Below are 13,098 nucleotides of genomic sequence, written 5' to 3' on the forward strand. Positions count from 1 at the left end.
CACAATAAAGTGAGTTTGTTTTCTAGTACGAAAGTTATATTTATACTATAGTCTCTCAAGTGTGCAATGGTATTCTTAAAAAAAATATACATACCTTTATTTAAAAGTACTTTAGGGACTTCCCTGGTGGTCCAGTGGTTAAGTCTTTGCCTTCCAATGCAGGGGGTGTGGGTTTGATCCCTGGTCAGGAAGGTTAAGATCTCACATGCCTTGAGGCCATAAAAATCCAAAACATAAAACAGAAGCTATATTGTAACAAATTCAATAAAGACTTAAAAAAAATGAAAAAAAAATCTTAAAAAAAGTGGGCAAAAAACCTAACAGACACCTCATCAAAGAGTATTCACAGATGGCAAAGGGGCATAGATACTCAACACACTGTAATCAGGGAATTAGAAATGAAAGCGAGACACCACTACACATCCAGTGGAACGGCCCAAACCCAAAACCATGACATTGAGTGCCTGTGAGCACATGCACCAAAAGCAACTCTCAGTCACTGGTGGGAATGCAAAATGCCCGAGCCACTTTGGATGGAAGGTGGTTTCCTAGAAAAAGACTACTTTTACCATAAAATATGCCAGGCGGCTCCTTGGTATTTCCTCAACCGAGCTGAAACTCATATACGCATATTAATGAAAACATGCACAAAGGTGCTTAGAGCAGTTTTATTCATAACTGTCAAAACCTGCACACAGCAAGTGAATGGATTAATAAACCGTGGTATATCCAGACATGGAATACTAGTCAGCACTGAAAAGAAATGAGCCATCAAGCCACAGAAAGGCATGGAGAGGCCTTAAATGCATATAACTGTGTGAAAAAAACCTGTTCTGAAAAGGCTGTATACTTGTAGGACAGTGAGACTATTCTCTGTGAGATCATAATGATGGGTACATATCATCATCCATTTGTCCAAACCCATAAAACACACAACAGCAAGTGAACTCGAAGGTATTCTATGGACTTTGGGTGATAATGAAGAGCCAATGTAAGTTGCTGCGCCTGTGTGGGGCCAGGGAGTATATGGAAACACTGTATACTTTCTGCTCCATTTTTCTGTGAAATTAAACTACTCTGAAAGATCAAAGTCTACTTTAAAAAAACAAACCCACAAAATGCGTAGGGTAGATGAGCTGATCCACAGGAGGAATCCATGAGCTGTGGCGCTGAGCACTGCTACTCCGAGTAGGCAGAGGTGAGGAACCCTGCTTCTGGACAAGACCTGATCTTGCTAAAGATGATGGGCAAGTGGAGAGGCTTTGTTTACTCTTGCCCCTGCCCTGACCCCCACATACACCATGGTCACTTCTGAGTAGTCGGCACCTCCTCCTCTGTCTCCACACAACCTGTTTACCTTAAAAGGAAATTCAATCAGCCATGATACAATCAACTCCCAAGGTCCCAGGACCTGAGCCCTGAGTTACCAGGACCTACCCCAAAGCAGTCCTGTCAAGGCTCAAAGACCACCTCTGGGGCAGGAGTTACTTACCCAGCAGGTGAAGAAGGGCTGGAAATGGGAACAGGTTCAGCCTGGCTCTGAACTTTCCAAAAGGGACTCCCAAGGACTTGAATGTGGTGTTTTAGCTCACCAATAGCATGGGCAGAGGTAAACAGAAAAGGTCACTGAGAGGAGCTGCTTCCGCCACCCTAACACACTTCCCTGGGCAGATCGCTCTCTCTGGGGATTTCAGCTTCCCTGTTTGTACAATGGCTTTACGTTGTTTATTAATACACCTTTTCACTTCCTGCTGCTCCCATCAACAGTCACCAAAGTGAAGCATCCTTACACCACCACAGACAATTTATTCTTTATTGATTAAAAATGAATGAAACATGCAGCAAAGTACAAAGTCAAAAAAAAAAAGGGGAGGGGAAGTCAAATATTTTACATCTTCCATAATCTAGCATATGTCATAAGGAGGAACCTCCATTTATTGATACACCATTATTCTGTTCTCCAGATTATTAAGAGTGTCAGCTGGCTCTAGGATTTGGTTCACAACTTAAGCAAAATATCCCAAACAAATCCATGAATCATTTAGAAAGACCGTAACGTTTTACAAATAGCATTGGCACATGTTACCTCGTGCTAAATTAGTCCCTACCCTAGGACCCAGGAGATCCTAGGGATGTAGGGAGAGAGGTGTATCCTGGACTACCACTCCCAGGAAGGAGCGAGACTGCTCACTAGGTCACGTGCTGTCTCACCTGCGAAGTTTCTGTTCACTCACTTTTTTTCAGCATCACTGCACATGCCAGCAAAGGGAGTCCACCATACATCATGCAGAAGAAGTAACACTGTCCTGGGGCTTGGTGTCTGGCTCCTAATTCCCAGCAGGGCAAAAGATGAATGGAAAAGAAAGAGAAAGCCCCAGCCCACTTCAGTTCAAAGGTCATGCCTGTCCCACTGCAGCTCACAGGTAATGGCCAGCAGGAGAAACTGAACAAGGAGATGGGCTGCTGCTTACTTCCAGCCTGGGCTTTTTTGATCACCTCCAAAAGAAACCTATAATAGAGTGATGCCACCACCCTCTGGATTCAGAAATCAGCAGACTATGAGGGCTTACTTGAAATGAAAATACAGACTCTAAGGTAAGCCCCTAGTCTTGTGCCAAATGGGACACTACATCTTTTCCATAAACTTATTCCTACCTTCCTGTCCTTTCCCCCTCAACTCTCTTCTAAGAAAAGAAAAAAGAAAAGCTAAATATCTGTCCATCAAGCTGATCAATCTTCCGTCTCCAGGCTCAACAGGCTCCCTCCTTTCACCAATCCTGCCAGGACTCTGGCATCTGATCCTCTGATCTACTTTCCTCCCAACCCTCTCATCCCAAACCATCCCCTCCCTTCCTCTCCAACACCCACCCCTTTCCCAACATGCCTTTGTATCCAGGGCTGGTGAAGAAAGCCCAAGGTTAAAACTATGAACTCAGAATGAAATTAAAACTGTAACAAGTCAGTTGTGGGGAAAGCTTTCAGAGGTGCTCCAAGAAAAAACTAGGTAAAGCAATCTTGTTATTCACAGACCAACGAAGATGGAAAGGGATCGACTGATTCTGTAAGAGGCAGCTCTCCCCTTTCCATGGGGCCAAAGCCCATCTTTTTTGTGTTGTTTTAAGGCCAGATTGAGGATCTCTTTCATTTGTAAAACTTGTTAGGGCTAATCTGCAGTTAGATAAAGGCTGACTGTGAAACAATAGGAAAAAAAAAAAAAATCAACCCCACTGGTGATTCACATATTGCATTATGAGTGCTCTTTTTTAAACTTAAAGAATAATTTATATTATTTCTGTAGAAAATCAAATGAACACTGTCTACGCATAAATCCTAAAAGTCACGGCACATGTGGTTTCTCGTTCCATCTTGGGTCAGGTTCAGCACACGGAAGTGTGGACCCCCTCCTAAGGGTCAGTGCAGGAGAGGGGGCAGAAGGCAGGCCTCTTTGGCCTAGGGCAAGTCTCCTTTATTGCTGTAGAAATCTCAGCCTTGCATTTCCTCATGACTCGGAAGCCGGGCAAATTGATTTTCATGGGAGGATCAAGGAGCAGTTTTTCTTCAGTTGTTTAAGAGCTGAAATAAATACTTCCACACTGATATGAGTTATGATTTTTTCCTGTTCAAAACACCACTGCTGGGGTAACTCTCGTTTATAAGCCGTTACGTGATTTTTTTTCCCTAAAAACAGTCCGAAGTTCCACTTTGAAGGGTCCGATGGCTGAAGTTCGATTACAGTCAGATGTTTTGCACCAGCTGAAGTTAAGGCGAGCAACCCTTTCTGGAGCAAGTAATGAAGAGGGGTGCCTGAGAGCAGCTTCAGCAAAACGCTTAGAAACATCATCAACAAAACAAAACACAGTTTAGGATGCCTCCTTCTGAGGCTGTGCTTTTTCCTAACGAAGGTTGCTAGAATTCATATCAGATACAAAAAAAAAAAAAAAAAAAATCACTAAACTAAATTCTCTGGGCTCCAGCTGAACAATCAACTTTTAATTGCTACTTCAGTGGTAAAGAGATATCCCAAGATGCCCACATCCCGTCCGGTGTGGGAGAACAAGCAGGATGAGGAAGCCCAATAGAGCTGCTACTTTCCCCCCAGCGCCATCACTGGAGTAAGGCAAGATGAGCCGATAGACCTCCCTCCTGGGCCTTGAGGCACCCGGGCCACTTCTTAGATGGAGGAAGACAGGGGACGCGTGCAGTAAGTTTACTAACGGAACTCTTTAAAAGGGATGCTGGCCACTGGTGATCCAACTTTTCTTTCCCTGTGGGAAAAAGCAGGGATGATGGCAGGAAAAACATAAAAGAAAGACCTCTAAAGCTCCTAGCTGGGAGGTTTGTTGCTGGGTTCTTTGGCAGTAGTGGGTTTAGGCCAACAGAAGCAACAGAGACACGCATGTGTGGAATCTCCTTCGGCTGCCTCTTCCAGGGCTGTGTTTTAGCTGATGCTGAGCTGGGCAAATCCTATTAGTTTACCATCATCAGGAATATCTGAGCCTTCGACACCAGACGCCTAAGAACCAAACAAAATGAGAAGCTGTGGTTATTCAGAAACAAAATTGCAGGTAATAATTAAAACAGACATGGAGATTGTAGGAGAGAGGGCAGTTGGGGAAAGGTCCCTGGGATACAAACAGGAGGCAGATGGAGTCTAGGTACAAAGGTGGAGTCAGCCTGACAATCTGTTTCGAGAATAAACAGTTGAGGGCTTCGGGTAGGAGGCTTCCTGGGAGGGAGAGGGGAAGGGAGCCCAATGAAGAGAGACATCAGCCCAGGGCATGGGGAAGCTAAACAATCACCAGACTTGATTGTTCTCATCACTCGGGGAATACGGAAGCTGGTCTGCAGAGGCTGCTGGTGTGTAAAAGTGAGACAGTTTAACAAGAAGGAAGGGATGAATACCAGTTTGAAGGTGACGGATCGATTTGACTGGGGTTCTTCCACAATCTTCTGCAAATTAGCTGCCACTATAATCATAAAAACAGAGAAAGTAATCAGAAGTTACGTAAATCACATTTTAACCATATGTTAACAACTTAAACAGTAGTTCATAATCTCCGACATACAATCAAAATGTAAGCAGAAAGATAAATCGCTTCCTAAACAAGAGGTGTTTTAAAATACAAGTTCAAGTAGCACAAATAAATCTTACCATTGTCAAATTAACTTTCTTTAAGATGCTGTATTAACCAAGGAACGACACTGCAGTTAAAGAGGTGGGACTTGCCTATTCATGGGCCAGAAAGCCCTGGCACAGCAATCAGCCAACTATGTATAAAAATGACAGAGACGCGTGTGCCCCAGTGTTCAGTGCAGCACTGTTTATAACAGCCAGGACACGGGAGCAACCTAGATGCCCATCGGCAGACGAGCGGATAAGAAGCTGTGGCACATATACACAATGGAGTATTACTCAGCTATTAAACGGAATGCATTTGAATCAGTTCTAATGAGGTGGATGAAACTGGAGCCTATTATACAGAGTGAAGTAAGTCATAAAGAAAAACATCAATATAGTATATTAATGCATATATATGGAATTTAGAAAGATGGTAACAATGACCCTATATGTGAGATAGCAAAAGAGACACAGATGTAAAGAATAGACTTTTGGACTCTGAAGGAGAAAGCGAGGGTGGGATGATTTGAGAGAATAGCACTGAAACATGTATATTATCATATGTGAAATGGATGGCCAGTCCAGGTTCGATGCATGAGACACGGTGCTCAGGGCTGGTGCACTGGGATGACCCTGAGGGATGGGATGGGGAGGGAAGTGGGATGAGGACGGGGAACACATGTACACCATGGCTGATTCATGTCAATGTATGGCAAAAACCACTACAACAGTGTAAAGTAATTAGCCTCCAATTAAAATAAATAGATTTTTAAAAAATGACAGAGACTGTTCATGGTTCACAAGGCCTAAACTATTTACTATCTAGCCCTTTACACGTCTGCTGACTTGTCCTACACCATAGTCTTTTCCTTCAGAAACATGTACCTGTGGCCTGACTGTGCCTGTTCTTACTTCCTGCTTTTTTTTAAGGAGTAAATCTATAATGACTTTTTCTTACCTCTTGGCTGCCCAAGGAGAGAGTTCATCCCCCAAAATGGATTAGATATGGCCAAGCTTATCTAACTTGTGACTTCTGTCATCATTTCTACGATCTCCCAGAGACCTGGGTAAACTTTCACTATCATCGGGGGTAACAAAGCAAATTCAGAAGTGAGATTTTTCTTTTTTGTAAAAAAGGAACTATCCCCAATACCTCCTATTTCAACAAAGCCAAGAACCATTCCTAGAATCATTCGACCTACTCAGTAGAATCAAGGCCTGGTTTTCTAGATCCTAAGGATATAGGCAGAGAGACAAGGGCATAAGGGCAGAGCACAAAGTAGTTACCTATGACTAAATCCCTTCCATCAACGAGGCCGGCAGAAATGAGTTCCTGAGAGACACCCTCTGCTGTATCTGCAAAGACAAAGAAGAAAGCGCTCCATTTTCCTGCACATGCATGTCCCTGCCAATTCAAAGCAGGTCCGGCACGGCCAGACTAAAGCTAGCTGCCAAATCCAGAGATCCAAGGTGCTGGCGGCGGGGCCTTCTTCCACACAAAGGTTTTTCCTATCACTAGGATTACCTCAAGGAGAAGGCAATGGCACCCCACTCCAGTACTCTTGCCTGGAAAATCCCATGGACGGAGGACCCTGGTGGGCTGCCGTCCATGGGGTCGCTAAGAGTGGGGCATGACTGAGCGACTTCACTTTCACTTTCCACTTTCACGCATTGGAGAAGGAAATGGCAACCCACTCCAGTGTTCTTGCCTGGAGAATCCCAGGGATGGGGAGCCTGGTGGGCTGCCGTCTATGGGGTCACACAGAGTCGAACATGACTAAAGCGACTTAGCAGCAGCAGCAGGATTACCTCAACTGAGGGACTATCAGAGGTCGAGCTAGAGGACGGAACCTGGATCAATCAACCAGATGGCAAGTATCAGCTCAGTGTAAAGATAACATCTTAACAATGGCATGCCTTAGACGGGGTGTTGCCTTTGTCAGCAGAGCTCCTGACAGTGATGCTGCAGAAGAAACTGCTAGTCTGAGGGCAACCTGGGCCCAGCTCTGTGAGCTTGGGGATGTGACGCTGTGTAGCACATCTCCTGGGATAATAACACACAATGATTGAGTCCCAATTAAATTTTTTTTTTTTTGGCCACACTGTGAGGTTTGTGGGCTCTTATTTCCCTGACCAGGGACTGAATGTGTGCCCTTGGGAGTAAAAGTGTTGAATCTTAACCACTGGATGACCAGGGTATTCCCCTCAATTAAACCTTAATTTTAATTTTAACACTAAACATTTAACAAAATTTAATCACTTTTCTTTGGGGATCGCACTTAGTTTTTTTTTCTTCTTTTTTTTCCCCCTAAAATCATTTTCTTCTGTATTCTGGTAGGCTCTCCTTCACATCCAGTTATCCCAGGTTGTACTATCTGAGTACATACAGTCTATGGGCATACAACTAGAAACTAAAAAGATGAGGAGTACCATCAATTAACCTCATCTCTAATTGACTCCTTCCCAAGGCCTGAACACTAAGCCCTCAGAGGGAATGAGAGGACCTCTGGGGAGGGGCTGTGCACATACTTGTGCCGACGACCAGTGATGTGAATGGGGACCTTAAAGAGTGACTGCCTGGCTTTAAGACAGAAATCAGATACACCTCTGTACATGTGCATTTGTTCTGTGTTCTCGGCACTTCAGTGAGCTGCTCATGAGACCGAGGCAGCGGGAAGACTGAGCGTGCACACAGGACAGACACCAGTAGCTGTGAGCCATCTCGCAAATACGAATTCTGAGTAACAAAGGTAAGAAAGAAAATAATAAACCTTGTCCCTGGGAGAAGTTCATGGATGGAAACTATGCGTGACGGGGCTCGGCTTCAGCTGGGAGGGAGGGGACTGCAAGCCTTGCTGTTTCCCACTGTCAAGGAGCACAAACATGCTCAGTCCTAAGACCGGAATTCGGCACATCCGAGTCCGAAGTCCATTCACACCTCTTCTCAGCTGTGGGAACCGTAACCAGTTACTTCACCCTCTCTAAACCTTAATTTCATCATCTATGCAATGGGGACAATAATCTTTCCCTAGGGGCCATTTTGAAAATTTAATGAGATGCTGCTTAGCACCATGTCTGCCATAGTAAACTGGAGCTATATTTACTACTGCTTGTATTATACTACATTTTCTAAATGAGGTAGTTGTAAAAAAAAAAAATAACCAACAAAAAATTGCGTTTTTATTTTCTTCACACGTACCCTCAACCTTTAGGCCAGGAACATTTTTATCACCCTTTAAGAGTAAAATATACCTGAAGGACAGAAACTTCACACACAGTTTCTTCAAATGACAAATGAGCAGTTATTTTGTTTTCAATGTTTTGATTTTGATGCCTCACCTCTCCCAGGAGTAAATTCAAATCGAATATCATTTAGTTCTTTTTTTGAATTCCTATGGAAGAAAACAAAACGTGTAAAATAAATTTCTGAATTTATACATTCAGAGTCTGCCTACATATATCGGGAAAGTTATGCCAAGAGAAAGATCTTTCTGTACCAAAGACCAGATGATCTGTCCTAACGAGCTCACACTGAGGGCTCAGAGCAAACAACTCAGAGTGATCATTTATTAATAACTGTCCTACAACTCTTTTAATCTAGGTCCTTCACTGGTCAATATATGCCCACTCTCATCCTTACACCCAACAAGACCGTATTAAACTAAGAGGGATATATTAAAGAGCACAGGGAGGTGTGACTAAAATGAGAGGCGGCTCTTTTCTTCCTCATCTCCACTCCTACCCCCCACACCCCCCCCGCCGAGGACAGTACCTTGCCCACCACTGGGGATCAGTCTGAGCAGACTCACAGGATGAAATACGTGATGCGCCCACAGGGGTTCAGAGGAGAAGGATAAAGAATATACAGACTGGGATAATGAGGAGAAACTTTAGAAATACTAGTAGTTTTTTTAGATAGGATGTAATGGACAGAAGGCTTTGGGAATGGAGAGAAGACGGAGACCGGAATGGGGTCCATACTGGCAGGAGAGTTAGCATAAGGCTCCAGAGATTAAAATGTGACTGACGAGGGCTAGTTACAGTGATTGCTCACCACACCAAGTACTGAGATTAACCAAGCTCCCTGGAGGTTCTGGTTAAAGATGGAGAAATTAGAATACCATGCACAAAGGCAGATGTGCCTGATCACTTAGGACCCAAATCCATTTTATCTAAATGATGTAGAGGGCGTAGGTCTATCTGACACATGCTTGATGTTACTGAAATCGTGCTTAAAACACAGCTCCCCAAATTCCACACAACCTGCCCAACAGGGATTTTCTCCCTCTCATTGCCTCTCTGCACTTGTCTACATGGACTTATACTTCGCTGCATATCTACTACTAAAACTTGCTTTCAGCTATGCTAGTTCAGTTAAGTACATAATAAAAATCAACTTCCAACACAGACTTGATTATTGCATTTCATTTTCTCCTTTCTCAGGGTCTTAGCACAATAGCTAATAGTGCTGTACTTAGTCTGCTTAATATGTAATTGTTCAATCTATTCTTTCTGAAAGCTAAATAAAATTAAGGTCAAATGTTCAGTATCACTTTTGTGATGTGACTGTCATGCCAAGTACAAACACCTTCAAAGATAACAATATACTAAACTGAACTTCAAAGTCTTCATCAATGAGAGTAAGACTCTAGCCTCCTCTTCCATAAACAAGTCTGGAACACAGTCCATTAAAAACCACCCTTCAAAAAGCTAACTGCATCACTTACAAGCATCCTCTCCCCTTCTGAAGCATATGTCAAGTAATATTTCATACTCTCTATTAACTGATCTAAGATTTTAAAACAAAATGTTTAAAACAGACAAGTAGTATTCTTTGTACACAATTAAAATAGGATGAAATTACCAAGACATTGTATGATCAGAACTATCTGGGTCCAGGTATACAGTATAGGCTTCTATAAAGAAAAGGTAGCCAAATCTGCTTTCTTCACATTTATGGCATAATTTCATTGCTCCTAGTGGTAAAATCAAAACATTTTCCAAAGGGACAATAACAAAGTTTGGACTGAGATGGACACAGTGCTATATTTAAAACGGATAACCAACAAGGACTTATTGTATAGCATAGGGAACTCTGCTCAACGTTATGTAGCAGCATGGATGAGAGACAGTGGTATGGGGAAGAGCACTTCCATGTATACATATGGCTGAGTCCCTTGGCTGTTCATCTGAAATTATCACAACATTGTTAACTGGCTATATACCGCAATACAAAATAAAAAGTTCAAAAAAATAAATAAAAATCTGAATTTTAACCCTCTCTCCAAAAAATAAATAATTAGTTCAAAAAACCCCCAGAACATTCCCCAAATAGGTCTTGCTGCCTCTGCTCTAATTCTGGTCATACTGAGATGACTAGGAATTCACATGTGGAAAGAGGGGTGAGTCAATGGTAACTCAGATCCTCACACTACTGCTATTATATCTGAGGGCAATAAAACACCTGAGAGGAAACACACACAGTTCTATCCAGTTACTCTCAGGCATGCACTATGAGAAGGAGTAGCTTCCAAAGAGAAACCAGCACATTCAGAGTATTTAGAAAAGAACAACAACAAATGTCTTACTTACCGTAATCTTAGTACTAGACTGATTGGGATCTTGGTTTCTTGTGAACCTGCTCCTGAAGACAGAGCCTAAAAAGCATTGAAAGGTATAAAGTCATTGCCTGGAGTATTAAGTGTGGTGGTGACTGATGCTCGTCTAGAGATGAATCATCCATTTGGCAGCAGTTTTCTTCATCTCCAGGTGTGGGCATCCTAGTCCCCAGGACTCCCTGCTGTGGGAGGACATGCACCCTAAGGCAGCAGCAATAGCTGGATGTCAGTTGGAGTCAAACACAATTGGAAAGATCATTGTCAAACCTACATGAAATGCCACACAGAGTCACATTCCAATTTTGCATTTTTCAGACCTCTGTTCCCCTCTACAAGAGTGAAGAACAAGACACTGGGTTCTTCCCTTTAAAAAACCTGCCACTGGCCACACATCTGTAGTAAGGTCTAAACTGGCTGCTGTTCAGGAAACCACCCAACCTGGAGGTTCCAGATCTTTAATCCTCTGAAAATCATAAAGCTGTCCCTTGCTTACTGGAGGACATACGTTCTATTTAGGCTGTTCATAAAATGAATCCAATCTTTTCATCAGGTTTCATAAGATGACTGTCTCCTTTCCCATATGATGGGCAGAAATGGAAAGCTTGGGCAAAGGAAAGGTTAAATGTAGTCAGGACTCTAGTCTGGAAGCACTCAGAGCAGTGGTCTCCAAAGGCAGAGCACTGCTGGGACGCAGATGAAAACACCTTAACTTCTATATTTATTTTTTCCTACCTGAATTTTAGGAAAAAACAAAATAAAAACACTGCTACTGTTTAATAAACGCGTAGACTCTTGAACTCGTACTCTCGCCACGAAGCATACTGCAGACAGTACTGCGCTTTCCCAGGGGAAGAGCGGTGGCCGCACAGCAGCGGCGGGGCAGTTCTCAGGGGGCCTTCACTCCCTCAGCACTCTCAGCGCCTTCTGATTCAATAAGGTCATGTGCGCCTGAGTGGGTGGATTCACACATCACTTTATGACATTTTAATAAAATCAACCCCCACAAAACTGACAGGTATCTTAAAAAGAGCAATGCAGGAAAACCATGGTTTGGAGATAGTATTAACAAAGGTGACAGAAGAGCTAACAGTGCTCCTCAGTGGCAGCTGCATTCTAAACTTAAGCATGTAAGGATATAATAAAAAGCTGACAAGACAGGAGCCCTTCTCATTCGGTCCACTGTCCAAGCAGCAGACACTGTTACGAGAGGGTCTCACTGTGACAGTGTGCACGCGTGTCTCGCCCAGCCTCCCGTGGCACTCCTGGAGCTCTCTAGGTGGTCCCTCAGGTGCCTAAGGCTGAGCAGTAGCATACCCCCTGAGCGGCTCCCTCTGGGGGTGGGGGCAGGCATTGAGACAGGAAGAGAGGAAGGAAGCTGACAAGAAATTTCAATCCCCCAAACTATTGCTGTTTGGGATATTTTCATCATTAACTTATTTTGGTGCTCAAAAAAAGAACCGTGTGATCCTTGTTAAACTCTCTTATCTGCATACATGTAAAACTGTGAGAACAGAATTTCTAACTTGTTTCAAAATCTACCAGGACATCATCCTTAGTGCACAAGGTGGTGTTCCACGCTAGCCTCCGCCTTCTTCCTCCACCCAGAAGGCTGACCACGGAAGAAAGCGGTCCCTACTGTACCTGAGCTGCTATTGCTGGCTCTGCAGTGGGTGGCAGGGAGACTTGAGTGGGTTGCGCAGGCATCGGCCCTGCTGGCTGAGGTAGATGAGCAGAAATCTGTTCTGGAACTTGGAGTAAAGTACCCACAGGATCAGTTGTGGAAAACAGCTGTAACAAAAACACAAGCAGTGCTGTGTAAGCTGAGAGGAGAGGGAGGTGGGCCTGCTGACAGGCAAGCAGTGTAGGAGGGGCGACCTTTTCAAATAGTTCTTGTGTAGTGAACTGGCCCATCTCTGCAACCTCAGTACACCTCTTTAAAATGGAAGTCAAATATATCTATGCTTTTCTGTTTTTAAGAACTTTTGAAGTGTAAATTTCAGTCAGTTCAGTCGCTCAGTTGTGTCCAACTCTTTGTGACCCCATGGACTGCAGCACGCCAGGCCTCCTTGTCCATCACCAACTCCTGGAGTTTGCTCAAACTCACGTCCATCATGTCGGTGATGCCATCCAACCATCTCATCCTCTGTCGTCCCATTCTCCTCCCGCCTTCAATCTTTCCCAGCATCAGTGTCTTTTCAAATGAGTCAGCTCTTTGTGTAAGGTGGCCAAAATATTGGAGTTTCAGCTTCAACATCAGTCCTACCAATGAACACCCAGGACCGATCTCCTTTAAGATGGACTGGCTGGATCTCCTTCCAGTCTGAGGGACTCTCAAGAGTCTTCTCCAACACTACAGTTCCC

At 43.7% G+C, this 13,098-nt stretch overlaps 1 protein-coding gene across 2 annotated transcripts in view; it reads right to left on the minus strand.

Moving 5' to 3' along the window:
- Positions 1 to 709: 709 nt before the first annotated feature.
- Positions 710 to 13,098, minus strand: part of OXSR1 (oxidative stress responsive 1) — an 88,815-nt gene continuing 76,426 nt past the window's right edge. For both annotated transcript variants that reach the window (XM_010835503.1, XM_010835504.1), the window contains 6 exons: positions 12,379 to 12,525; positions 10,712 to 10,776; positions 8,459 to 8,511; positions 6,407 to 6,475; positions 4,903 to 4,967; positions 710 to 4,513 (listed from right to left, as the gene is read on the minus strand). In XM_010835503.1, coding sequence (XP_010833805.1) covers positions 4,439 to 4,513; positions 4,903 to 4,967; positions 6,407 to 6,475; positions 8,459 to 8,511; positions 10,712 to 10,776; positions 12,379 to 12,525 — 474 coding nt within the window. In that variant the 3' untranslated portion in view covers positions 710 to 4,438. The remainder of the gene's footprint in view (positions 4,514 to 4,902; positions 4,968 to 6,406; positions 6,476 to 8,458; positions 8,512 to 10,711; positions 10,777 to 12,378; positions 12,526 to 13,098) is intronic.

This window comes from Bison bison, unplaced genomic scaffold (genome assembly GCF_000754665.1).
Source record: "Bison bison bison isolate TAMUID 2011002044 unplaced genomic scaffold, Bison_UMD1.0 scf7180017864043, whole genome shotgun sequence".
NCBI lineage: Eukaryota > Metazoa > Chordata > Mammalia > Artiodactyla > Bovidae > Bison > Bison bison.